The 15912-nt window shown below is 38.6% G+C and overlaps 1 protein-coding gene across 1 annotated transcript in view; it reads left to right on the top strand.

Moving 5' to 3' along the window:
* Positions 1 to 15912, top strand: part of PCDH11X (protocadherin 11 X-linked) — a gene marked incomplete at its 3' end in the record, with an annotated part of 459004 nt that overhangs the window by 202923 nt on the left and 240169 nt on the right. Inside the window, exon 5 of the mRNA XM_082061889.1 lies at positions 10865 to 10936. Within this exon, the coding sequence (XP_081918015.1) occupies positions 10865 to 10936 (72 nt within the window). The remainder of the gene's footprint in view (positions 1 to 10864; positions 10937 to 15912) is intronic.

Here is a 15912-nt window from a genome sequence, read left to right as displayed (position 1 = left end):
ATTTAACTGAATCGGGTATGTGTACATCTTATTATGTTTGGGATTCAGCATTCAAAATAATTTGCTGACATTTTTTGGGGAAATTCAAAGAGTTTCATGTTCATCTGCTTAGGGCCGGAGCTTGTAACTGAGGCATCAGATCACCTCGCTGCTTCCCTCAGGTTTCATGTGCCCTGTATCAGTAACGTCCTGCTCGATGTGGAAAAAGAATTATTTGCAGTCATTTAGAAAAAAAGCTTGACTTTAACAGTGCCTTGCTTAATAAGAGTGTCCTCTGCAATGTAACAGAGTCTGTTCTGTAAAAATGCATAACAAAAACCAAATACATTTTCATGTAGCACATCTGAAATATTTGAATTCTGGAGTCGCTCTGGAAATGGCAGAGTGAGAAAGGGTGTGTGTGAATATACATCTGTTTGAAAGGTGTCTTCCAAATTCTAATCTTCTGTATGATGAAATTTACTTCCAGTGTTCTGATGTGTTACTTTATGACAGTGGTTTTCTTCCCAGTCTTATCAAAGAGAGGGCATTTTGTCTCTCATCTTAGCTTTAGGAATAAAAAATATCTGTTGCTTTAAAAATTGCTTTTTGTGTGACTGCTTTTTAGTTTGCCATTTTTAAATAAGGAAAATGATGCTTCTGGAGGAATGATACTAATACTAGTTCGTTATTGTTTTTAGAAAATAAGAAGATTCTGCTTGAAAGGTTTTCCATTGCAGGCATTATTAGCAGAAGCTGACCAGCATAAACTAATTTGTGTATTTATGGAAGATTTGATTTCAGATACTGTGTTCTGGGTGTTCTTTTTCTCTTTGCCCTGCCCTGCCCCAAGGGGGAGAAACAGCGTCTCATTTAGTAATTCATGAATAACAGAAAATAAAATAGAAAACAGCGGAAGTGTTAGGAAATATATTTGAGAAACAGTGTGTATCAGGATTAAAATAAGCATTAAGATAGAAGATGAGAATGCACTTGGACTTAGGTACAACGCAGTTCATAGAAGACAGTCAGAAACTGATTTATCTTAAGTGAAGACACCTCACAGGATTAAGTTGAGACATCCTTAACACCACTGTAACACTCGCTTGTCAATGTTCTTCAGTACTTCAGAAATACTCCTGCCTTGCCCATTATTTAAAAGACGTGGATCTGCTCTGATCCCCTTGCATTCTTAATTCTCACCTCGTTTATCAAACCTATGGAGAGCATGGGGTTTATTTCTTCTTGTGATCATTATTTTACTTAATCTAACTGTCTTTGGTTACAATAGCAATAATATTTTGCAGTAATGTGGGCTTCAGCACAGGCTGTGGGTTCCCTGTGGGTCGCTAATCTGTGCCCATCCACATGCTGCTGCCACCCTGTTGTTGGACCCAACACCAAGTGTGGCAACAGGAGTAAATGGACTCGGCCTCTGCTGCACACCTGTGCTCCAAGCATATTTCTGATCACAGGATGCACATAAAATAACAGATGCACCAGGGGTAATACCTGTATTAAGTACTTAAGTTTTAAAGCCATTCCAGTATCTGGGCCAAGGAATCTTGTCATGATGCCTATCTGCATATCTGTCTTATGACAGATATGTCCATCACTTGTATATATATAATAAAACATGCACCCCCTCCAAACAAACAAAAGACCCTCTGACCAAGCCTCCCAACTTGAGCAAAAAAAGCAACCACCTCAAAAAAACCTAACTCAAAAGCCACTAACAATCCTTCTGAGCCTGCCTGATTTGCACTTCTGCCGCCAGGCCCCAAGCACCCAAATAGTCTTGATATAACATAGTACTAGGGGAAATGTGGTGGGACTTTTTGGACATCTGTGGATAGCAGCTTTCTCATGGGAACAAGTAAGTAAGTATTTTCATATTGTTTTCTTGATAGAAAGCTGACATACGTAGTTATCCAAGGAAAGGGAAGAGGCTGCAGGGAGGCAGATAAGCATCAGTTTCTTTTGGTTAGCAAGAATGCAATACAACTTTAAATGGATTTTACAGTAATACTGAGATTTCAGACTCTCTCCACAGGTAAAGTAACAAATGGCAGGAAAATGTGGTCACTTATCTCTATGCTTATAAAAGCACTGTGTATTTATTTTTCACAAGTTGTGCTGGTGTAGCCCGCAGACGTTCTTGGCCTAAGTGTGGCGATGGATCTCCTGTGCACAGACCTGCCGGAGGGTAGATGGAGCTGCTCTTACCTGTCACCCTGGGTGACTCCTACATGTGTTTCCCTGTTCCTCCCTGTTTTACCACTTACACTGTTTCTCATTCAATCTGAATTCTGTGCCATGGGTTCGGATACATGCTGAATAATTTACCTGGAAACTTGATAAGAAGAAAAAAAAAAAAGTTATTTCCAAACATGCGTCTTTATCTCTTGAGGGATTATTTATGGTACAAGTGCCTGTTCTGGACATACTTTTGCTGTCTGAAGAACAATCTGACATTTTATTTTACTTTATAAACTAAAAACTACAATATGTATGAGAAAAATCAAACATATTCTATAAGACAAATAGTCACAGCTGGGGATAAGGAATATAAATAGGATGACATCAAATGAAAAGAGCTGATGATCCAACAAGGCTTCTATAGATCATGTTGTCTCTAATGTCAAGAGAATTGCAGATTAGTCTTGCTGCTCTTTATGAGTAAGCCTATTTATCAACTTTCTGGAAAAATCTAATTTAAGGTGGCACATTTTCCTTAGTTCTGCCACACTTCAAAGCTTAAAGTTTAGGGGTTTGTCAGCCATTCTCTCCTGGTGATAATTGGCGTGTGAGATTCCTGTTCAGGCCTTTCTCCACCAGCCAGGTCCAGGCTGCTCCTGGCCGACTCCGATAATGGAATTTTAGTTTGCTTGATTAGTATAGTAAAAAAACTAGGAAGCTTTAGCTTTTAGCACCTTTATCCAATTCAGACTTAATGTTCACAGAGAAAGAGCAATTTAAATTGCAAATGCTCATTATAAGAAGCTGGATTTCTATCAAGTAGAACTTAGTCACACCATAGAGAATGAAGATGACAAGCCCTAGAAAAAACCCCATTTGGACAAGGTAGGTACTGGCAGAGGCTATGCTGTTTTTCCTGAATAATCTACAAAAAGTGAAACTATTTTTATGAAGGGATATAACAAGAAATGTGAATTTTAACAGCTTCAGAGAAAATATGCAGGTATATAAAAATCGTAGTTTTGCTACCGTGTATTACATTTTTAACATCATGCTTTATATCTGAGTCACAAAACGGATTGGTGTACATTTATATTCATTCTGTAAAAGCTAAGTAGATCTCAGGCAACTAAAACAAGTTGTTTGATATTATGTTCTTTTTTTTTTTACCCCTTTCAATTGATGTAAGAATACCTTAGCATATAATGTCACATTAGTTTTATATATGTAAATACTTTCAAGTCAGAACATGTACTGTGAGCATATTTTATCAGCTATTACCACCAAGATTTTTACATATACGAACTAAAAAAAAGTTCTGTGTTTGTAAAAATTTGAAGTAATTTTGCTCCTTTAGCATGATCTGAATTTGTGGGAACACTTTTGTTCTTAGAAGGAATTTAACTATGCATTGATTAAGAAATTTTTGTTATTTCCGAAATTTGGGAAACTTGTTGAAGTATGATAGCAAAGATGCATAACGTAAAACAGAAGTGAAACACATTATCTGATTGTTACTTAAATGTAATAAAATCAGCTGAACAAAGAAGTCTGGAATAGCATATTCCTATAGATCAGCATTCTGGAACGCCTGAGAAAATGCCTATGTTCTTACAGAGAGCTTTAGGATAAATCCGTATAATTCCTGTGCAAGACATTTTGAAAAGACCAGAGCTGTGAATATCACACCTGATTGCTTTTAAGTCAAAAGCTTTCATGTGCAGGAAATAATGTTTCAATTAAAAAGAGAGAGAAGGGGGAGGTCATTTGACATTACTATATTGCATTCAAAATCTGGCACAGAAAAAGAAAATTAGAGCAAATTCAGTAGACTGCTCACTTAAAGCTGAACAGACTTAAATGTTTGTATCACCTATTCAGGAAGTTGTTAGGTCACAAGTTTAGTGTCAAATTACTGTATCAAGTCTCAGAACTGGGTGATATCATTCTCTTTTATTTTTGAAAATTTGCTGTTGCTGGTTACCACCCACTTGGTTTTATTCTCCATTGTTCCCCCTTCAACTTTGTCATCATTTAGTGTCTGAAACCTCTAAATTCCCTCTATAATTTCAACTGTGAAGGTACTGTGTAAAATTACAAATACTGACAGCAGGTGGAAAGAATTTCTACTCCTTCCTATACTGACTTTGTGCTTTTCCCTGTGAACTGTATTTAATTTACAATTAAAAGAAAATATATATATGTGTGTATGTATATATATATATATATATATATGTACTTGGAAGATTAGTGAGTATTTTAATTTTTAATGCCACATACAGTATCTGTCACTTCACTGGGGCTTCAGAGGAAATCCATTCTTCTTGCATAAAACCAACAGGATGCATTTACCCTAAAACTGCCCTTGAAATAGATACTTTTTCTAGTAGTGTTTGGAATAATTTCTCTCAAAGGACATCTCCTTTCCCATACAATGTTTGATCATTGAATCCTGAAATACAGATTTGGGTTTTGCTTACTCTTGGGTTTCTTTACAGAACCATTACGAGAAAAAAAAATGCCATGTGAAGATGCACCATGTATGTATGGATTTGCTGGCTGTATAAAAAGCATTGTTCTTCTGTGGATGACCTCCTTGCACAGAATGATAGTTTTATCCTTCTCTACATCATTATGTTTGCTGTACAAAAATCCTGCTGTGCTACATCATAATAACATGTAATCTTCTTGCTCAGTTTAGCTGAGATTTAAGGAGCCGCTGTTCATGGAAGCAGTTTTCTAAAGTCTGATCTATAATTTACCAGAATCAACCAGGCAAAAGAGCAAGAGGCTTTATAAGAGGGATACAGCCCTTAAAACTCTTAAATGAAGATTAGTTTAAAGTTTTACAATCCGGTACAGAACCATCTGGCAAATCTCATGTCAGGCTTTGTTAAACCTCTGAGCTTTCCTAGTATGCGGTCGTCATTCAACCCCCACCCCACCTTTATCTTCCATTCCTCTGTCTCCTGCCAGGCACCCGCTTTACTCATAGATACATTGGAACAAAAGAAGGAAATAAGTAAGTGAAAGGCTGATTTTTCCACAGGAATAGTATAACAGCTGTAAATGATGGAGGCTGCGGGTGTGCTGCACCTCTGGAAATCATGCCCTTATAATTGCTGTCTGGCTGTATATGCACTAGGTGATTTATTGCATCTTTGAAGAGGTAATTGCAAGATAAAAGCTGCCTGTTGGCAGAACCATTAGAGACTTGCTGGGTTAAATTGTGGCTTTTGAGGCCAAGGAATCACTGGGAGAATATATAGTAACATCACAAGGCATTTTGATACTTTCAGAAATGGAACCGCAGTTGTTACAGCCAAAACAGTGTCAGCTGGTGCGGTCATGTCAGCGGTGATGCCAGGTTGTTGGTTGGTGTGGAGAGCCAATTGTTCCCATCGTTCCTAAATCACATTTCAGGGCTCTAGACCATGGGTTCCTCGATGATAACTCCACAAAGAGGTTTTTATCTGTGAGTTCTAAATTGTGTTGTTGTGCTTTGGCAAAAGGCTGATCTAACGTGTTTCTCAAACACAAAACAAAAACCCTCCCATATGAATCCTCGCATCTTGACTTCAGCTGTCCTGTGGCTTTCCCATATACTTCTGTGTCATACAGATTTATTTTCATATTTATATAAAGCCTGGAAATGTAGAAGAAAATAATTTGTTCTACCAATCTGTTACATAAAATTATACTTTCTTCACTTAAATTAACCCTTCTGTTCACCTTTCACATGAAGAGTCTTAGGAGGCTGAAGGAGAGGACTGCAGGAATCCAATTAGCTGGAATCAACTTCCAGGCAAGGAGACATTGTTAATGGAGATAATCTCCTTCTCAGGCTTACAGCGTTTCTCTGTCTCAGTGTGATAATGAAGATGTTCTGCCTGGACAGTGAAATTAGTATACACGATGTCCTGATTATAATGTGGGACAGAAAAATACTAAAGTCTGCAACTCCTGTTTCAAAATGTAGCTTTTGGCTATGTAATTTAAACATAACTAAAAAAGACAAATGTTGCCCCAAATAAACATACGCAATCCCAACCAAACTTCGATAATGTAACATAGCTAATACACTACTTAAAAGATATCTTTTGCTGTTTGTTTCCTAAATCTCACTTCAAGCAATACAGGATTTCAGCTTGAAAGACAGTTTCATAACACACTTTTTTGTTTTCCTTTCCTGTAAAGTGCAGGAGTGGAACACTTTGAGTCAAACAATCTTAATGCTGCCATAGCAATTTTGTAAGGCACCAGAGAAAAATGCTTTGTATTATCTTTGAATTTCAGTCTGCTTTTGCCTCTCACAGCAATCAATAACCATTAGAATTATTGGTGGTAGTATCTGTCTAGCTAATTTTAGGGCTTTTCCAGCAATCAAAATGCATGAACCAAAATTGTCATATTGTAACTTTTTCTTTCCTTTTTAACTATAATAAAATCCAGATTTGCTTTGAAGAAAAGTAAAAAACAACCCTGTCAATAGGGCAGTGGAATGCAGATGAGGTGACACCTAGCTAAGAGATCCAGTGTCCACCTCCCTGAGCTGTGCAGGGGACTGCTGTGACAGGATCCCAGACAGAACGAGCCGGGCTGGGACCTCAGGGCAGAGAGAGAAAGGGGCTGAGTCTGCTGGAGAAAATAAGTTGGGCAAATTAGCAGCATCTCGTTATGGATCAGCTTGACCTGTCCAGACCCCGAGAGCCGAGCAGTGCAGGGGAGGATGCTGGCAGAAGGGAGATCTCCTGGCACAAGCAGTTGTTGTAAGATTAGTTTGAACTATCCCAGGGGCACAAGAAATTTCCTCCTTATATTTCAGAGTAGAGACCACCAGTGTGGCATCTTAAAGATAAAAATGAAGTCTGACTTGAAATAATGACTTCTGTAGCCTTTAAAATATATTTTATAATTTATTTTCTCTGTTAGATTTTGGAAGACTGGATTTTACCTGTCAAGCTGCCATAAGTAATTATATGTTTGTTGACTTACTGTTCCTAATAAACATGAGGAAACACTAATGATGAAGTTCATCTTTTCTTAAAATAAAGATTTAATAACTACTTTGATTAAATATTAAAGCTTTCTTTTGCTATTACAACTAGACAGAAAATTCCAAATATCTGCGAATTATTTCATGCACAGTCTTTTTACTACCTGGCCATTGTGCTCGACTTCATTGATTGCTAACATAATTGATCAGGGTAATTTCTAGGTAGTCAGGTGGAAGACTGATGTGACTGGCTGTATGATGATTCAGCAAATGAAACTTCTTTCATGCTGTCTCACTGAAACTACCTGAAAATTGAACTTTCTGTGGATAAATGGGATTGCCTGGCCTTGGGGAACAGTTGACAGGAGTAGTGCATTTCCCACTGGGCAAAAGGGATTACTGAGATAACAGGAACTTTCACAGCCAGCAGGAACTTCTGTGGTTTCCTGACAGGGTGTCAGGTAATGATATAGAGCAAAATGAGTATCACTGAACTCAGGTGGAGGGGGTGATCTCAAGAAGGTGTTGGATGAATTGTAGGACGTGAATCAGTTGTCCGGATGGGCCCCACGCTCGTGGAACGGTAGTTTACTGTAACAGGTGGTTCATCAAACATGAGAAGAACCTGTTTTATTCCACAAGTCAAACCTGCCTGCTAGACAAACTGTAATCTGTGCATGTACAAGAGCTAAGGGAGCTTTAATGGCAGTGCTGAAACCATAATGTAATATCCAGGTTGAAATAATTCCATCTTTATCTCATTATGAGTACAATTTTCTTCCATGTGTGAAACTCAAATGTCAAATTGAGGAAGTAGAGGGAACATAAACAAAAGACTGTGGGCATATTCTATTGTTTCTTTAGAGGAATTACAGAAGGCTGTAGGAAGATGCTCCAAGCAAAACTGGGGGATAAAGGCTTCCAAAAACTTCCCACTTTTAGTAAGAGCTTCTTTATTTGTGTTGGAAGAAAGAAGCTCTCAGGAGGTTTGTCTATCATTACCACATTCTTCTTGTTTAAAAAAGAGAAAAAAAGAACTTGTGAATAAGTGCTGCTTATGCAACCATTAAGAATGTGTGTGTATCCCAGCGAGGGGTAAGTGGGGAGCTTGTGCCCTGGAAGCACAATTGCTGCAGTAGCAGGTAGCTCAGAACAGGCATTCGCACACTTTCAGTTTTGCAGCCTGCTGAGTTGGAAGCTGCAGCAGAAGGGCTGTTGATTAGTGGTACAAATACTGGTTTGTGTTAAGACATCTCACGTGCAGTCACAGCTCACGTACATGATGCTTTGTGTATTTTATTTATTTATTACACTGTAAAGCAGCAATGGAAATACATTTCTAGGTCCTCCGTGGCGTCTCCTAGGTCTGTGGTGTGTGTTAGGGCCTTTAATTTCTAGAGCTCCATCCTTTTAGCTCTGAAACAGCTTTGTAAAAACAGAATGAAAGCTAGAAATATGTGCCCTGGGGCTGAAAGTAGTGCCTGCTCTTTTTTCTGTTTTGTTGTTCCTTCCTTCCATGTATTTCAGGACGCAGGCTCCTGGCTGACTAGTAGTTGCCCCAGAATCTGCTCCATTTTCACTACTCTTCTTGTGTTTCGTCACTATTTTCCAACACTTGCCTTAGGAAGGGTAAAAGGGTCTTTTTGGGTGCTGGGTAATGGAGACAGTAAGAAGTAAATGAAGAACACAAGGTGCTAGTCTATAAGCAATTCAGTGTTAAGAGCTGTTTGAGTCTTCATTCAATCGTATCTAAAATCTAGAGCTTGGGTTTCAAGTGTTGCTCAAAGATTTTGAGCATTGTTTCACCTAAATGTACTTTTGCATCCCTTTTCTTCCTATGCTCATACACTTGCTTTTCCCTTTTTCTCTCTGCTTTAAAATATAACTGACTGGACAAATGTTGTATAAAAAACCTGATGTGGAATTCCAAGGAAAACCAGTTCTCAAGAAATAGTGTGACTTCTATTGTTAGTTCCTGGTAGGTTATCGCATATGGAATTATTATGGTATCTTGGCACCACAATTGATATGTTTGACAGTTTTCATTATGTGTTTGGGTCTCTTTGATGCTTTATTATTACATTTAAAGAAAGATTATAAGGTAGAATACGTTTGCTTTTGAACATGTGAAAAACACAACCTTCCTTTTCCAGATGCATTCATTTTAACTCTGATTAGCATTCACTAAAGCTGCGGTTATTTCTTTCTTCTTTTGAAACGCACTCATTGTTCTTTTTCAAGAATGAATCATGTTCCGTTGCTAGCCCGCAATACAACACAACAAAAATGGTAAAAATGATTGTCTGTAATCCGTTATTACAGGCAATCCAACCTGCCAAAACAAAATTGCTGTTTAATAAGGTGCTGGTTTGTTGTGTTGCTCCACGCTAACTGGAGCTGCCCACAAATTCCCAATTAAAAAAACAAAGTTTCCTTTTAACTGACCAGACTTTACTACATGTGACACAAAATCCAATGGCTTCTCTTTCCCTCTCTTTGACAATCCTTGCAATCTCCATGGGTGCTTAGATCGCTCTGATGTGAGACCTGGATAAGATGCTATTTATATTACATATTGTCAAAAGCCGTATCCAAAGGGTGGTATGTTAGATGTATTTCAGGAAAAGGAAAATCCTGGCACTACTTCACTACTTAAATAGTGTATTTCAGCAGAGGAACCTTTTTTTGTGTGTGTGTGCAGGTCATTGTTCCCATTCTATGACAGAAAGAATTTAGAGGACAAGAAAGTATGAGAGAGAGACTTGTCGGTATTTCAGCAGCGATGTGAAAAGTTCCTTCCCTGGGAAATTCACATGGAGAAAATGACAAGGAGCCAACATCCTATTCAGTGCTCAGTCCCAGAGCTCGTATTCATTAGTAGAGCGGAGCCATTACAGATATTAACAAGTATTTGGAGGATGTTTTAGTAATATTAAAAAACAAACTAACTAAAACAAAAACCCCCAATAAAACCCAAACAAACAACAACAAAACCACAAACAAACAAAACACACAAAAAACCAAAGCAAACCCCAAAACGTGAAGGGTCAGCAAGCCTAATTCTGTGAAGACTACTTTAATAGTAGTGGTCGATTTTGAAGTATTCAAGGTAGTGAAAAGTTGGAAAGACAAGAAGCCATTAACTGCTCAGTGTTGTGGCTCCAGCTCCAAAGAGCACTGAGGAAATGCAAGAGCTGCCATCTAAAAACATGGCCCCCCTGCTCAAATAATGAAGAATTTAAAAATGCTTCCCATAATATTTCTTTTAATTCACCTCTTCAAATTAGTTCCACTGCAGTCTATGTCCTTTTTCAAGGTGTCCATTGAACATAGCACAGCCTGGGGAGGAAACAGGAGACAAACCAGAGTCAAGTTCTCTCTGAAATTCTGCCACTGAACCTTACTCTGTTGGCAAATACTTTCATCTTTTGTCTGAGGTTTTCATCTGTGCACACAGATGAAGATGTGTGCTCTCATACCTTGCAAGTTAACTTAATTTTCATAGAGTTGCTTTATTTAGCTTCAAAAATGTCAGAATTACAGTCTACTCCAGATGTATGCAGTTGTGATATGTTAATATGATTTTAGATTAATTTTGTACATGTTTATTATCGCTTAAGGGAAATTAATGTTGAATGCTGATAAGAGTGCTCAAACATACAACTGATGCATACTTTTCTCTCTTAAAAGCACACAAAAGAAGTGGGAAGGCCACAAACTCCTTTGAAAGAGACAACCTTGGAGCCTTGGACTCAACCACAGGTAGGCTGGAACAACTTTTCTGATAATGTGTTTTCTGTTAAGGTGGTTTCTCTAAGTCTTCATAAAATTATTCTGGGGATCTAAGAAAAGCTTCAACAGGTAGCTCTGTGGTTCTTGGCATCATATCTCAAAATGATTTGTTTTGGTGTTTGGGTGCCCAGATTATTGGTAGTGGCCTTTTAGTTGAAGTCTCAGCTTTTTTCTAGGGGAGGAGTGCCAGCGTTATCTTGCCTTCTGTTTGTGCTCCTTATGTGCTTGCAAAACTTTGCAGAACTTTACAAAACAAAACTGCTTTCTGAATGGTGTGTCATTAAGTGGTGAGCATCTCCTGGCTAGAAATGAAGTTTGTGGAAGTTAGTTATTTTGAAAGATGGACCTTTTATGTCATATGGATTTATAAAAAAAAAATGAAGCAGTACTTAATCAGGTAAAAATAAAAAAAGAAGCATTTAACTTCTTTAACACAAAATGGTTTGCATATTTTGGCATTGCAGTTGTGTAGTTAATTATAAATTTCTTACATGCAGGAATTCAGAGCCGCTTTTGCTATTTATTCCCTGTGTAACAGCATGCTGTACCACACATTGCAACATGTGGCTTCAGAGGTAATGGGAGGGAAAGCAAGCCCAAAGCCTGTTCATAGTGTAGGTGAAAATGGATGTTGCTGTTCCTAGGATCAGGATTGGGGCTGCAGGAGACAAGGTGCTGGACCTGAGTAGAGCTGAAGTAGGGAGCTGGAAAGACCAGCCTGGAGAATCAGGCTGTTTCTTCACATTCCCAGGGGAAGATACCTGCTGCTTCCTATGGATGTGGGGATGTTTTTCCTTCAGCAGCTTCCATATCTGTAATTCATATGGCATAGTACCTTGTTCTGACAGCAACAGCACCCTCTGCTTTGCAGGGTTCACCTGTTGCTAAAGGCAGCAGTGAATCTATAGCCTAATGCCCAAGTTGAGAGTTTCCTGGCAAAGACGGAGAACACCAGGCAGAGGTGGCAACCCCTGATCCATAACTACAGTCTGTCTCTAGTCTAAGTAGGCTCTGCCTCGTATTTTCAGGCTGCAATCACTCTGCCCAAACAAATAGTCTCCTATTTAGTCTCTAGTTTTTACAAAACACATATATGAAATCCTTTAACTTAGGCTCATTCTAGAGGCACATTTACTCCAAAAGCATGTGGCAAACACGGCATAGGAATTTAGAAGTAGAAATGAAAAAAAACCCTGCATCTCTGTTGCTACTGCTTCCCTTCTTCATGCTTGAGTGCATATTTTTTATTAGTTGCAATGCTAACTGTGCAAGCCTTTGTGGTACAAGCTATACAGCTGACTAGAATATAGGAGCTCTTAAATGGTAAATTCTTTACTGTAGTCACAGATATATGATATTTATATTTGTGAACCTCTGCACACAGAAAGATGATGGTTATCCGCAAACATGCAAGCCTTGTCTTGTAGGGAAATCCCTTAGCTGTTACTTTCTAAACCACAGGATCTTCCTTCTTTACTAAAGAAAGGCTCTGAGGTGCAGCTTGTGCCCGGGCTGTTCCCAGTTACTGCATGGCCAAACCTCCAAATGCCTCTATCCAGGCAACTGCTAATCACAACGGTTCAGCGTGCATTGATCTGTGTCTGCAATCCGTAATATTTGTGTGCAGGACCACAGAGGCTTGCTATGGTCTGTAGTTACTAATAGTAACTCCTTATGTGCAGGAACAAAACTGTGGAGGAAAGTGCTTTGTCCCAGCAGTTCCTGCTAATCAGGTAATGAATCATTGAGGGAGGGCTGAGTAATGTGGTAACATTGAGGAGGGCTCCTCCTGCCTTGCCTACAGCTCGTGCTGAAGAACAGGCAGGTAGAGAGCTTGGAGTTAGGGCTAGGTTTCCGTTTGTTGGCACAGGAGAGAGAATTTAGTCTCTGGAGTTGTGAGAGGAGGAGTCAAAGCAGCTTGATGCCGTGATCATCATTTAGGGGAGCCCTGGTGCCTGGGCGTGGGTGACAGCGCTGAGCTTCTGCAAGGGGTGGCTGCTGTGGCTGCTGCCAGCAGTGTTGCCAAAGCCACGTTCTGTTGCACTGGGGCTGTGCTGCTGGGAACCGCTGTTCTTCCCGAGTAGGCAGACTGTCACCGTGTTATCTGATCACTTCTGAAAGCTGCGTTTGCCACTGCTTTATTTGGTAACTACATGGATTAAAGCATGTGAAATGTTTTTGTCATTCCTTTTAATTTTTGAAAAAAGAAATATCTGCTTTTTTAAAAAAACACATACAAAGAAGCTAACACCAATATGCTTTCTTTACTTCATGGTAAGAAGAAATGTAATCAACAAAATAAAAAACTGCTGGAACCATTATTGTAGAAGAAAATTAAATTAGTTGTTAATTCTTTCATGGATGCAATTCTGGCCCCTGCAAATCCCTCCTTAGATATTTTGAATAAAGTGAGTAAAAATTCATGGCATGGATAAAAGCTTTGTCTATTTTATGAGCAACAGGCAAATGATCCAAATGATGCTCATAAAGCAAATGGTTCCCAACTCTAAAAGGAGGAGGAATATATTTAAAAGCCACTAGAATGAACCATGAGTAAAACCAACTCCTGTTTAGAAAAACATGTTGTTTACGTGAAAAATTTTTTAATCCCCCCCTCCCCACTAAAGGGAGGGAGTCACTACTTTTGTCTTTTTAATAATAACAGTAAAAAATTATTACATTTTCCTGGGCTCCTTACTGCCATTCAGTGTTGAGAACTGCTGTGGGATGCGTTTTACCAACAGAGAGAGTGAAATAGCCGAGAGCCCAGTTTCAGTGTGCGGGGCCAAGCAGTTAGTGAAGCAGAAAGTACCACATCTGGCCCCTCACACTGGGAGGTGAAAAGCTGGTACCTATTAGCGGTCGGGCAGTTTCACAGAGAGAATATAGTTTGGGGGAAAGAAACAAGAAACGCTGCTTTTAGTGCAGAGGGAGGGAAGGCTTTATGGCTCCTCTTCTGTCGTGGCTCTCGGTTGCCTTATTTGTTCCAGGTTTCATCTTAGAAACAGGCAGGTAGCTGAAAATTTTGAAACTGAGCTGGACAATTACACTCACAAAAAATAAAAAACTCTAGTGCTGTGGCAGGCTTATTTCTTATTCTGTAGTTTGGTTGTCCTTGAGGTTGGTTTGTTGGTTGGTTGTGGGTTTTTAGTGTTGTTGGTGTTTTGTTGGTGTTTCGGTTTGTGGATTTGTTTTTTGTTTGGCTCTGATTTAATAAGTTCCTAGAGCAATATGACATTGCCAATGTGGGAATTATTTTTCATGGCCATGCCTTTTAACTTGAAATTTACTGTATCTTTTTCTGCAAACTCAGTGAATGGAAACTGATGTTCCTGCCTGGAAAATAAAGTATGAGAGACTCATTCTGATAAATTCAGGACAAGACCTTTGCAGATAAGGAACTAGTGTGGTAGTAGTTGCCCAAATAGACATGTCATTGGTTTACAAGCTTTATTTAAATGCTAAATACCATGTATTTCTGTGGTTATGTTTTTTTGCTGCTTTGCCTGGTTAAATGTTTAGCTGATAAACCCTGTCAAGGCTGTTTAGAGCTACTGCAGTTTAGATTACATGTTTATAGCCTCTACTTTTATAGTCAGTTAGAAATACGATAATTTAAAATCAAACTAATCTGTAATTGTTTAAATTTTTGAAGTTGCTGACAGTACTTGAAAATCTGATTTTTTTTTTTTTGTGGTAACAGCATAAAGTAATATTGATTACAATGATTCCAATGTGGAAAAAAAATTGCTTTAGTCTTTCAAATTACTAGGAGGATAAATCAAGAAAGAGAGAATAAGGATTTACCAAAATAAGGAAAAGAACAATGGTTGAAGTTATGTAGCTTAAAACTACAGTAGTGGCAAATAACAAGGCCAAATAGCGTGGCAGATACAGCAGAACTCCACTCTTCCGTTGCATTGTATTTTCAAATTAAAACTGTTTATATTTCTTGTGACTCTTCCATCACTATCTGTTCTGTGTCTCTGTGAAATGCTGCTTATAAGCGATTCCTGGAGGTGTTTGACACAGTAAAATGTGAGAAGCTGGTGTTATTAGTGCTGTAGCTTTTTATTTGTTTATTAATTGTAATAGCCCCAGGTGCTCTTACTTAAGATAATGGCTATAAAGCCAGGGTACAGTTGCATGAATTTTCCTGGCCCAAATGTAGCCTAATTACTTTAATGAACACATTATTTTCTCCCTTTTTGTCATGCTTTTCGTCCTTCACTCTTTACCGTGCCACTGGAAACCCAGACAGTGATGACCCTGAAGGCTTATATCTCCTAAAAGTACTCTGTAAGGTTTAAATATCCCAAGATTGAGATTTGGCAGGCTCAGGTAGTGCACACTTGTGTGTCTTACAAAGCAGCAACATCCAGCACCAACATGACTTTATTACCACCTGGTGTAACAGGGCTGCGCTGCCCCAGCAGTGAGCATGACAAGCAGGAGCAATAAGATACAGAGCAAGTGCAACCATTTCTTTCTCAAAAGCAGGAGAGGAAAATAACTTGTTTCCTCTTTTGCGTCTCTAGTTTTGTTTTCTCTTTGTGTGTGAAGCACAATTCCTTTTTTTTTTTTTTTTTTTTTTTTTAAGCAGAATTACTTTTTGTGGAAAGGCAAAAACACCAAGACTGAAATCTAATTACAAATGATAGAGTGTAGTATTTTTCTGCTCAGTTTTAAAAAATCACTTTATAATGTTGGAACAGTGGATAACAACATCACTAATCCAATATTTTAACAGTAAATACGTTTGATGATGGGAATTGCTACACTAATCTTATATCCCTCCACAGTATAGTTAAGAAATCCACAGGGGGTTTTACTAATCAGTTTTTGTAAAGTAAATCAAGTCATGTAATTCTCTTTGCTTCTAAATGCCCAGCAACTGCAGGCAGATCATGTGCAGTACTTTTTGTTCTTTTCATCAGTTTTTTACC

Source organism: Streptopelia decaocto (genome assembly GCF_964273445.1).
Source record: "Streptopelia decaocto genome assembly, chromosome: 10".
Lineage (NCBI taxonomy): Eukaryota > Metazoa > Chordata > Aves > Columbiformes > Columbidae > Streptopelia > Streptopelia decaocto.
The sequence above is the reverse complement of the archived record's forward strand: the minus strand, read 5'-3'. Positions and strand labels throughout refer to the sequence as shown.